Here is a 12,654-nt window from a genome sequence, read left to right as displayed (position 1 = left end):
CGCATTTCACTGGAGACCAGGACATGCGCTTATTCGTGGAAAATATTTATCCAGAAAAAAACAATGCGATCATCCTTTTCAGAGATGTCTCGGGATGATTAATTAGCAAACCGAGTTTCGATTAAATGCCTTGAGGACACGGTGAATTAAGAAAGCTAGGTTTTAATTTGTGCGAGTCAAATCATGTCGACTGTTTCTAAATCGGAAACCCCGCTTAGCTTATGAGCAGGCCTCTCTGTCTCTCGGCTCACCTCAATCTGCACGCCCGACACAAACTCTGCATGACGCTCAACCGATCGGTGCCCGATCGTGGGAGTCACCCGTCGGGTATTGGGGGGGGGGGGGTCGCCGTCACGGAGGCAGACGTGTCAAACAAAGGACAACCCCCCCAGCAAAGCGGGTTCGTTTCATTTTCTCTTTACTGTACCGCTTTTAAAGAACACAACGTCAGTGCACGCAAAACATCAAAAAACTTCAGCAGAAATGTAAAACAGCACGCAGAAGAAGTCGTCGTCGTCGGCGGTGGCGGCGAAGAATTATGGCACATCAAAAGAAAATGGGAAAGCTTCCTAACAACAACAAAAAAAAGTTTCACTCTTCAATTCGTCACCGTCGTCAGCTTGACTCCACCTCGGCGAAAGCTCCAGGCGCGGGCGGGCAGGCGGGCGGGCAGGCGGCGGTCTCGCCTTTTCGAAATTTGCAACGAGGACGACGGCGCGGCCGTCGTTTAGGAAACGCGCGCGCGAGGAGCGATCAGAGCGACATTGCGGCCGCGCGCATCGGGGTAGCCGCGACACCACGGAATTGGCGCGGGAGGGGGCAAGAACCGGGCGGGAGAGATGCAGCTGCAACTTAAAAACGGGTCGCGTCGCGCGCGCAGGACGAGGTGGGAAATCACAACCCCTCACAAACACACCGGCAAAATCACAACCCCTGATAGCACACCGCCAAAAGCTTCATTCAATGAATCGGCCTCCAGCCTTGAACGGGGTGTTTTTCGTTGTTGCAACAAACAACATGACTGGAGCAAAAAAACAGCTTCTAATCAAGACACTTGGCATCATGGTCGTGACAGGTTAATTTCTTTACATAATTACATTTTTTTTTAAGTAAATTATTGGCCCGTTCACAGCGAAGTACGAAACCGTAATTTTACTACATTCACACGCCTGTCCAGCCGAATGACGCGCCTAACCTCAAGAGAGTTATTCAGATGTTTTCATACAGGTTTCTTATTTTTACAAGCGAAGAACTTGAGAGGCAGTGCTGCTACTACACAGCCCACCCTTTCCAACGTTTTTTTTAATACCGTGAAGCAGACGTCTCGAAATCAACTTCACAAACTCGCAACAGTCAACAATCTAGGAGTTTGACACACATCCGCCCGAATCTCACTGCCTAGAAATGAGAGGAAATTAAATCAAAGCCACAATGTGCAAACTTATCGACTCTGTTGTACACCATGGCTGGCGAGCCAAATTCCTGCAATCGTTTTTAACCTTCTGGATTTTTTTTGATAACGTTATCGTTCATATAAAATGTTCACAAATTTGAAATCACACACATAAATCCGACCAAATTGGTTCAAAACCAATTAACGTTTACAGTGTTATGAAAAGTACTTACAAAATCGGTGCCGGGGTGGGGGGGGGAGTTGGTGTTGGTTTGGTCGGGAAGTGTGTTTTACAAACCGGGGGAACACCACCAACACGTGAACCGGACTTCACGTGAGCGACAAACGCGGGAGTTCACAAAATGGACCAGCCATTCAAAGAGTGCACGGTTGGCGCCTTCCAAGTACGGCCCCCTGTGATAGTTTTTTTTTCCTTCTCAACGCTGTGTGTGTGTTTTTTTTTCTTCGATGATGCGGCACGAGGGGCATCAAAGGAGGAACGCGCGATTCAACGATGTCAAGCGCGAGGGAAGAAAAGAGACCAACGTTTGAACAAAATAAAGAAACTGTGCATTGTGGTTTTTTTTCTTTTTCGAGTGAACAGCACTTGGTGTGACCACTGTAAAATTTTACGATTTTAGCCCTTTTCAGGAATTTTACCCTGACACGGTGGGGGGGGGGGGGAGCGTTAATGATCACCGATGTTGAAAAACAAATCTAACGTTTTACATTATTATTTTTTTTACATTCGCGTAAAGCTGCAGCTTTTTGCCAATTCAAGTCAAGTCCGTTGCCATAACAATGCCATAGCAACATGCTCAACTCACGTCAGGCGGTCATTTAAAAAAAAAATGCGTTCCGGTCATGAGGCAAAACGGATTCCATTCCACACACACACAAACAAACAAAAAACAGGTGTCTAGTGAAATAAGCTGCCACTATACAAAGAGACGTTATTTACAGATTATGTACAAGGGACACACCGAGATTTACACAAAAGCAGTAGTGTATCCTACTGAGTGCACATATGTTTCTTCTCGTCTAGACGCAGGCCCTTTTGGTTGTGCTTTAGGGAAACGAGATCACCGCTCAGAGCGAGGGGGCTTCGGGTAGCGAGTCAAGGGAAAAAAAGGAAGAGCGCATAGCGGCGTACCAATTAATTTCCACGTCAATTGCCGGCGACTTCATTAAATCAGGATGCCCAAAACCACACGGCCCGCACAAGCACCAGGCCGACGTTTCGACAACGCGGGCGTAAGCCAGTCCTTGGCACGGCCAGGTTCGAGGCACGACACTCGGGGTGGTGGGAGGGGGGGGGGGCAACGTGCAAAACCGCGCGCCTCACACCAACCACAGGAGCCGTCAAATATTACAGCGACCTGCCCCATACACCTCGCGACTTTCGACCCACCCCGCTCGACCGCCCGCGTATTCCTCTGGAAAGCAACAAAAACACACACTGGGTGGTGTTTGTAACGCCACCAACGTCCTCCTCTCTTCCCCCCCCCCACCCACAGCGCTGCCCACTAAAATATTTCATGCGGTCAAGGCCGCCAAAACACCCGCCACCCGCTGTCGCTCAGGTTCAGGTAAGTGCAATTAATTATTAAGCTACCGTGTGCTTAATAGAGAGTAAGGGAGGAAGCAGGGGGGGGAGGGGAGGTCGAGTGGGCTGGCGGAAAAGAGGGAGGTGTGGTTTCAATTTCAGCTATGCTTGGGCATTTCTCGCACACGCACAACACGTACGGCGAAAAAACAACAGTGTCCAAAGCGGACAAGCATTTGTTTTCGAAGCCAAAGAAGAAGAAGAGACTCGACACAAACTGCAGAGTAAACACCAAGAGAAGGCCTTCGGGTTTTTTTTTTTACAAAATACACTTGTTGGCATGCCTATACTATTGTACAAAGCAGTCTTTGTGCCATGGAAAAAGGCCAACATTCAAGTGGCAGTATTTGTCCTCTGGTCTTAAACCACGGTGGATGCGAGGACAGCTACTAAAACGTGTTTTTTTTGTTTACGATTTACAATGGTGGAGCATTTGTAAAAAAAAAAGGAATGCCTCAAACGGACAGGGGGAGACGTCGCCACTCTTTTGAGAATGCCGCGTCGTAGAAAGTTGTTTCCGTCCCAAGTGGCGGCACCCACAGCTAAACGGACGACGGCCGCGTGGGACCGCGTCGGCGGTTCCACGCGGCCGTACAAAACGAAAAACAATTAAACGGTTCTAAGGGGGAGAGAAGTTCTTCACAGCATGTACACTCTCAGCAGCCACCAGGCAGGTCACTCCCATTCGCAACGAGAAGCTTTTGCTCCTGCCTGTACCCAAAAGCTCGTGTCCATCCGTCCGTCCTAGAGATGGCTTTGTCCGGTCCGTTATGCGCGCACACATGCGCGTGCTTAGTCGCCGTATGTAACGCACCCTTGGGTTGCTTTGGCCACGTGTTGAACACAGCTGAGTTTGTAAACTATATGGTGAAATGGGAACACACAACCCTATAAAAAGATTTGTAAACTACGATTCAATTTAAGAGAGCCATGTACCCCCCCCCTCCCTCCCTGCCCACCCCAAATAGTTTTCACAGAAAGGCATTTCTTTAAAAAATACTCGAGTGTTCACATTTTTGTTGTTGTTTTCAAAGATCCGTTGGCAAAATTGTGTTCACCATGCATCGGCATCATAATACAAATGTGCACGTCCGAGTGTTTTTTTTATAATACTATTTCTGAGCTCGCCGTTGCAACATCAGGGTCCGAGCGTCGGCGCCAGAGGCATTCAAATCGGCGCAGTTTCTTTCTCGCTCGGCTATAGACCCTTGTCCGAAGTGCGACACATGCAGAATAAGTCTTTAAAGTGTCGACGTGCACATTACACAATTATGAACACCAGTAAAACGCGCGCTACGTCCGCCGTCTCACTCAAACCAGCGCCAGCGTCTACATTTTTATAAAGGAAATTAAAATAAAATAAACACGGAGGCCGCGGTGACCGTCCAAACCCCAAGCGAAGATGCTTGGGGATTATATTTACATCACAGGCAAACGTTGGCAATTTCCGTCAAAAAAAACCCCCGCGCTATCCACAAACTGCCTACGCAAAAAAATAAACAAAAACGTGTAAACTCCACCACCCGCCAAGAGTTGTCGATCACTAGTGTAGTCGGGGAGGTTTTAGAAACACGAGGTTTAAGCGCTTTGATCACACGGACCCCAAGTAGAAAAGGAATAGGGTCGCGAGTGTTAGAGAGGAGGAGTCAAAGAACGAGGGGCAGAGGCCTCTCTCGTGAGGTTCGATCGTTCCCCGCTGCCCATACCGCACCCATCCCCGTGCCACGCAGCATCACCCGCGTGCACAGCTCCCACCCGGAACTCCCTCCCGGAACGCCACGGGAAGCAACTCTCCGCGCTGCGAGCAGCCGAGCCAATCCACCGCCAGGGCGGACGGGCTCGGAGGACGAGCGCGGTGTGTAATTTTATAATTCCCATCGATTTATCGTCCTTCCCCCTCCGTGCGCGCGCCGCTATTGACGTCTCCACGTCCACCGACCATTCAAATCGACGTGTTTTTTGTCACGGCCCATCTAAATGGGAGCAGCGTCAACGCAACTACGCTCGCCGGAAGGTCACATTAACCTCTCCTATCGTGAACCTTGCCAAAGGATTACAATCAGAACCTCGGTACGAAGGGACACGGGGGTTCGGTGCCCCATGCACGTGTGCAGCCCTTTGTTAATCCACTGCTGGATGAGGGCCTCCCCATGTCGTGCGGGCCGTGGGGAGTTTTGTTGGCCACACTTTACCACGCTGGTCAGTACTGCGGCATACTCTAAACGGGTTGATCGCGCCACGCCATCAGCCTACTGGCCGCTAATCGCACCCAGTAGCCAGATCCAATTGCGCGCCGCCGTTGCAACAGCGCGACGGCTGTCAGAACGCCGAAACCATCGACACCGTTGACCGCGGCGCGCCGCTGCCTTGTTTGCTTATTTATCGCTGGCCCGGGGGAGGGAGAGCGGCGACGGCGAAGTCGGCGGTGGCGCTGGCGAACCCCTCACAGCACGGTGGAGGAGGAGGAGGTAGAGAGCGGCGCCGTCGGAGAGCTCCAGAAGCACCAGCGCCGGCGCGCGCTCGCAGGCTTGGCCAGCAGCTGCTCCTCGCGGTCGCGCTCCTTGCGTGCCCGCTGGTGGTGGTCGTCCTCCTTCAGGTACCACACGGGCGGCCAGCGGTGCCGCGCAAAGTACGCCTGGTTCTCTGCGTCGCGCGCACGGACAAGTTCCAGCATGTATATACATTTCCTGTTTTGACTTTCACAATTCGATCCGTATTTGGGGGCGTTGGCATCTTGTCACGAGATGAAGAATCCAATTTGGAGCTTTCGCAGAGCACCGCAGCGTTTCGCGTCTAGGGAACGGCCCGCGGAAGCAGATATTACAGAGCTACCTCCGAGACACTGATCCAAAACGGTAGGGGGGGCAGAACTTTCCCAAGCCCTCCCCCCAGCCCCCTTCTACCCAAGAGTAATGTTCATTGTAAAACAGTTTAACACGTAGGCTTTTGCAACCAATATTATTCATAAAGGTTTTTGGGTTAGATCGCGTTTATTGATAAATGTGTCGTAACCCTCCACCACCCGACACGGCCAATCAGCAAAAAAGTTACATCGTTGAAAAAAGACATTTAGTTCACTACTTTAGCCCACCGGTGTGTTGAAGAGTGAATCCACAACATTTACAGTTTGAATACTCTTCAACACACCGGTGGGCTAAAGTAGTGAACTAATTGTCTTTTGTCAATGTGACACTATTTTGCGGATTGGCCGTGTCGGGTGGTGGAGGGTTACGACACATTTATAAATAAACGCGATCTAACCCAAAAACCTTTATTATGAATAATATTGGTCGCGAAAGCCTACGTGTTAAACTGACTAACCTCTATGGGGAGGATACTTTTCTTAAAACCAGAAAGTTGGAGAAGCTCCGCATTAAGCGGATGAAACTGTTATCTTCACTGGCGTTCCTCAAAAGGTGCAGAGATTCAAAGGTAATACCAAACGCAGTTAAAATAACACATCACATAAAGTCTTCTAAAGCTAACCAAATACTATACAAAGCTAGCGAATTATTATTAATAGAGAGAATACAGCACAACAGGAGTGAATTATGTTACATTTCGGAATCGCTAAAGCAGTTATACTTAGATATAAGCAATAGTGTATCCAAGCATTATTAGAATATAATCGATACCATAACACAACAATCGGCTCATAATGTATTTAATCTAACAAAAACTAACCAAATGAATAAATTTTCTAGACTTCATAATAAACAAATCCCTACTAAAAACGAACAATTTAAAAACAAAACTGTAATGAACTTGACTAACACTGTTTTAACTAGTGACATGATCTCTGTCCTTTCTAAAGGCCTTCACTTTGCCGTTACCCCACGCACAATTCCGGTGGATCAGATAATTGCTGAGGTAGAATCAGCAGTAGGACTCCTTCCACATAATGAGGCAGAGATGACTAGACATGAGGTTGCCAAAATAATTGAGAATAGCAAAGTTTCAAAAGTAAATATTAGCTCCAACGAAGCAAACGCCTTAAGAGAGAGCTCCGTGTAAATAAAGATATCCAAGTCCCGGCAGCTGATAAAGGCCGCACTACTGTAGTGATGTCACGAGCCGATTGTGAAAATAAAATTAGAAATTAAATAGAGGAAAGTACCGACATTAAAATTAAACGAGATCCAACTAACACTTTAGAACGTAAGACTACTGCAATACTTGCAAATTCATTAATCCCTAAGAATGAGCAAAACCAAATTAAGCCAAGGGCCTCAAAACCAACTAGACTGTATGGGCTACCAAAGATTCATAAAATCGGCATCCCATTATGACCCATAGTCAGTACAATTGGCTCTGCCACTTATAAATTAGCTAAATATATAACTAAACAAATACAGCCCTACATCGGTAGGACATCTTCATTCATAAGAAATTCAGAACATCTTGTGAATGTGATTAAAGATATCAAGCTTAATCCTAATGATATTCTGGTAAGTTTTGATGTGATTTCTCTATTCACTAAGGTTCCAGTGAACGAATCGCTTATATTACTTGATACACTAGTAAAGAATACAGGTTTACCAAAAGATATTCCGAAACTTGCTGACCATTGTTTAAATAACACTTACTTCTTATGGAGAGGGGATTTCTTTAAACAAAAGGAAGGAGCAGCAATTGGCTCTCCTTTATCTCCTGCTATAGCAAATCTGTACATGGAAAACTGTGAAATAAGAGCACTTGCCTCGAGCACATTAAAACCATATTTTTGGTTTAGATATGTGGATGACACTTTGGTTGTCTGGCCACATAGTAAAGATACACTTAATGATTTTATAAATCATCTCAATACACAAAACCCGGCCATCCAGTTCACCATGGAAATGGAGGTGAATAACACACTCCCGTTCCTAGATATTTTGCTTGGACATGGCATAAACGGTAAAATAACACAGCGTTTACTGAAAGCAAACGCACACTGATGCCTATCTGAATGCAGATTCGCATCATCATCCTGCTCAGAAATCCTCTCTTATCAAGACGCTCATACATCGGGCTAAAACAGTGTCAGATGGTGAAAGTCTAGTGAGAGAGATCAAACACGTTAAAGAAGCATTACGACAGAATGGCTACAATAATACTCAAATTAACAAAACACTGAATGCCAAATCACGATCGCAAAGCAACACTGCTGAAAGCGATCAGATTGTTAAAACAATTAAAATTCCATATATCTCAGGAGTAGCTGACAAATTAGCCCGTGTTTTGCAAAAGCAAAATATTACAGTAAGATTTGGTACAGTACACAAAATTCAAAAACTATTATCTTGCACTAAAGACGAATTACCTAAATTATCAACAGAAGGTGTATATCGGATTAATTGTTTATGTGGCAGATGCTATATTGGACAGACGGGACGTAACATCAACGTAAGACCAAAAGAACACCAAAGAAATATTAAATTATCTCAAACACAACTGTCGGCAGTAGCAGAACATGCTTGTCAACAAGGACACTCAATTGATTTTGATAACGTTGAAGTGTTGTGTAAAACTAATTATTACTGGCAAAGACTAATTAGAGAATCCATTGAAATTGAGAGAAACAGAAATAACTTTAATCGTTCTGATAGCTATAGGCTTAGTGCGGCTTGGAAGCGTATTATTAAATAATACATATTACAATTCCTTATAGGGGAAACACATTAATTAACGGATTACTAATGTAGCATATAATCACAATAACACACATTACAGCTAATTACTAATCTACAACTCATTACTAATCATAACCATTGACTGATTAACAATCGATTATATAATTACAATACCCCCCCTCCGCCTCAAATTACTGCACCTGAATGAGTTAAATGATGACGTCACCCTGCTGCTCTATTTAAGGCCGGGAGCAAGTGAGGGCTTTACCATTCTGGCGAATTGCCCGATGATGCTGGATGTAATTACCAGCGAAACGTCGTACTAAAACTATAAATGTTGTGGATTCACTCTTCAACACACCGGTGGGCTAAAGTAGTGAACTATTTGTCTTTTGTCAACGTGACACTTTTTGCTGATTGGCCGTGTCGGATGGTGGAGGGTTACGACACATTTATAAATAAACGCGATCTAACCCAAAAACCTTTATTATGAAGTCATTGTAAAACAGTCAAACGAATATATTGAGAGGTCGAATTTTATTTATACAAATGCAGTGCAGAACCAAATTTGATGCAATTGTGTTTTTCTTGTCAACATTCAATGGGCTGAGACCTTCAACTCTGCACTAAAGGGCCCAGTAATGCCGGCTCAGCGTGATGGCCTCCGAGCTACCCAGCCAACCTCCTACTTAAAGTAAATGTAAAAAAAAAACTCAAACCATTCATCCGAGGCAGATCTAAGTGCACTTGAGATGGGCGTAGCGGTGCGTGCCTGTCATTGGAGGCAAGGGGGTTGGTGAATCGTGCTGATTTGTGACAGCGTAGCAAGTGAACTTTACACCCGTGTATGTGAAGTCGGTGTTTTCAGGATAATCTGGTTTTCCTTCCCATGTGCAAAAACACCAACTAAAACTAGGACACTCGCGAAAGTGTCTTGAGAATCCAAAGTTTCGTTAATAAATGGAATAATTAGGTCACAAGCAAAACAATGTTGCGAGTGCATGAAAACAATTTGCAGACCGCGAATAAAATATGATTTTAAAAATATAAAGATCTCAGAACGTTAGTTTACAATGCAGATTATGAAAAACACCGGAAATAAAAACACAGACAAATATCCCCCTATGGTCGTGCAAACTAATGGGGCAAGTGCACTGGGGAGACAAAGGCTTGATGGGGTCACCTGTGCTCATAGCGCACGGCCACTAACCACTCCGCTACCGCTCCCCGTGGTGCACGTATCAAACGTACACGTGCACACATCCACGACATCATACAGTGCACGAGGTCGTACAGTGACCAATGTGCAGCGCATCGATCGCAGCCGGTCCCTTCAGCCCGACGCCACGGTCAGGCCGAGCCCGCCCACCCGAGGTCAGAGTGTGCAGAGCACGCACCCGCTCATACACGCACGCACGCACATATCCACACGCACGCACATAAAGACAAAGATCCCACGTGTAGCCTTAACAGACTGTAGGGGCAAGTGCTGTTAGGGAGCACCTATAAAGGCCGACACGGCACACGAGGGGGTGGGTGGCCAGCACCACGCCCAGTCGACTTTGTCTCCCTAGTGACGATGTTTACACATCGCACCAGATACTAATTTGAGGCCGATTCGACCTAGGGGAGGCCCAGAACCGGTTCAGATAATCGTCACTGGTGTAGGTCGTGAGCGGGAATCGAACCCGGGTAGCCAGGTTCATAGCGCAGCGCGTTAACCGCCATGCTACCGCACCCCACACGCATGCAAGCAAACATTAAATTTTTCTGGGGCTACTTTAGCACGTTCTGTTAGAACATATTAATTATTGAGGGCGCAGAATAAAAATTAGTGGGTGACTGCCATGCTGTGCGCGCGTGCGTGCATGTGTGCGCATGTGCAGAGCGGTAGTGCAGTGGTGAGCACACTGCGCTACGAATTCCGGCAATCCAGAGTTCAATTCCTGCTTATAGCCAACACAAGTGACGAACGATAATTATCTGAACTGGCCATGGGCTTGCCCGAGGTCGACTCATCATCCTCAAATGAGTACCTGGTGCGATGTGTAAACATCGCCACTGAGGAGACAAAGGCCTCTCATGTGCCTCATCAGCCTTCGTAGGTGCTGCTCGCTAACAACACTTGCCCAACAGTTTGTTAAGGCTCTATGGGGGAATCTTTGTCTTGTCTATAAGTGTGTGTAAGTATGCGTAAGTGTGTGTGTAAGTGTGTGTGTGTAAGTGTGTGTGTGTAAGTGTGTGTGTGTAAGTGTGTGTGTGTAAGTGTGTCTGTAAGTATATACGCTTCAGCGTGTGTTCACTGGTCCCATTCCACCTTTGCAGGGCGTGGTGGTAGCTACCCACCTCCTCGTGTGCCATGCCGTCTTCATTTGGTGCTCGCTAACAGCACTTTCCCCACAAGTGTAAGGCTATATGGGGGGGGGGGGGGGGTATCTTTGCATTTGTCTTTGTGTGTGATACCTGCTGCCATGGCCCGCATCTCCTTGGGGAACTTGCGACACACGCTGTTGTAGTTGGTACAGATGTGGTGCTGGCACCACGCAGCCAGCTGCTTGGCGTTGTGAAACTGCCCAGGCGAACGGAATAGGGGTGGGGCCCACAATCAAGCGTGCCGCATGGCTGCTGCACCGTGATGGGAAGCCACAGCCAGACATCCATCGCCTCCGTATCCATTTTAAAAGCAACGGACATATTTGTAACCGTATTTGTTGAGATTGCAAAGGCATCCGATGGCGTCCGGGGTCGCCCGATGGGATTCCATTTGTGTCGAGAAGCCAATAATGGTTTACATTTAAATGAAATAACAATTTACAGGCCTTTATTAATCCACTGTTGGAGGAAGGCCTCCACACACCACGCGGTCACCATATTTTCACCACACTGGTTCGTGCGGGTTGGTAAAATGAGCGCCCAGGACCCGTTTGGGATATTGCTCGCCACCGATGCAAGCCGTGCCTGGGAAATCAATCTCCGAATTAATAGGTCAAGGCGCCAAAACCACTGCACCACCGCTTAGCCCACATCTCTCTTGAGCCAAGTTACTTATCTACGTTTTAAAAATGTAATATTACGAAAGCTAATAAAAAAGGCACATGTCCGTGTATTAGTATTCAAGCACATGGCAAGCAGCCGGAGGAATCCATTGCCAATATTGGTAGTCATATTATCGCAGTTATACACACATTCTGCAGTATCATTATTATATGACCAAACCTGCGCGTAACATCAGTCCAAAGGCTCTATTATTTACAATGACAGTTCGTAATAATATTCTTGGTTCTTTCGGTAAAGTCACCACGTAGAAGGGAAACAATAAAATAATAAAAATATAAAACAATACAATTCTCACGACGTTTCAACTGCAACACAAGCAATCATCATCAGGTGTGAAAACCACAGCAAGAAAATTTGAAAAAAGTGGCCACTTGCCTGGTGAGAAAAAAATGGCCACTTTTTTCAAATTTTCCTGCTGTGGTTTTCACACCTGATGATGATTGCATGTGTTGCAGTCGAAACGTCGTGAGAATTTTATTGTTTTATATTTTTATTATTTTATTGTTTCCCTTCTACGTGGTGACTTTACCGAAAGAACCAAAAATATGAATCCCTGCAGTCACGAAAGCTTTAAATAAAAAAAAAGTTCGTAATAAGTTAAATAAACATTTTTCTTTTGCACATTGATTTCCATTGTTGCCAGTGTGTTGTCATTATTTATTTATCCATCATAGCCTCGTGAAACGGTAACAACCTGCCTGGCTCGGCAAATAATTCCGAGCACAAGTCCCGTCAAGGCATCGTCATCATTATCATCGGCGGCGGCGGCAGCAGCAGCAAAAGCCCTGAGCAGTAACACATGGGTGGCCACAGACAACACTCCAGGAAGGAATGCCATCTGTGCCACGCATTTTGCCTAAGCGCCTCCGGGTCGTTTAACAAACCACTGCTAAGTAGCACCCCTAGCATCGAGGAACAGAGCACCCTGGGGGCTAATGGGAATTACCGCAGTGGCCTGGTGTTGGATTTTTGGATAGCGGGCTTTG

General features: G+C 46.4%; 1 protein-coding gene across 1 annotated transcript in view; it reads right to left on the bottom strand.

Moving 5' to 3' along the window:
- Positions 1 to 401: 401 nt before the first annotated feature.
- Positions 402 to 12,654, bottom strand: part of LOC116940668 (rho-related BTB domain-containing protein 1-like) — a 42,047-nt gene continuing 29,794 nt past the window's right edge. The window contains exons 12-13 of the mRNA XM_032950798.2: positions 11,075 to 11,180; positions 402 to 5,642 (exon numbers count right to left, since the gene is read on the bottom strand). Of these exons, the coding sequence (XP_032806689.1) occupies positions 5,443 to 5,642; positions 11,075 to 11,180 (306 nt within the window). The 3' untranslated portion in view covers positions 402 to 5,442. The remainder of the gene's footprint in view (positions 5,643 to 11,074; positions 11,181 to 12,654) is intronic.

Source organism: Petromyzon marinus, chromosome 9, assembly GCF_048934315.1.
Source record: "Petromyzon marinus isolate PM22_M1 ecotype Great Lakes invasive population chromosome 9, UKy_Petmar_22M1.pri1.0, whole genome shotgun sequence".
Lineage (NCBI taxonomy): Eukaryota > Metazoa > Chordata > Hyperoartia > Petromyzontiformes > Petromyzontidae > Petromyzon > Petromyzon marinus.
The sequence above is the reverse complement of the archived record's forward strand: the minus strand, read 5'-3'. Positions and strand labels throughout refer to the sequence as shown.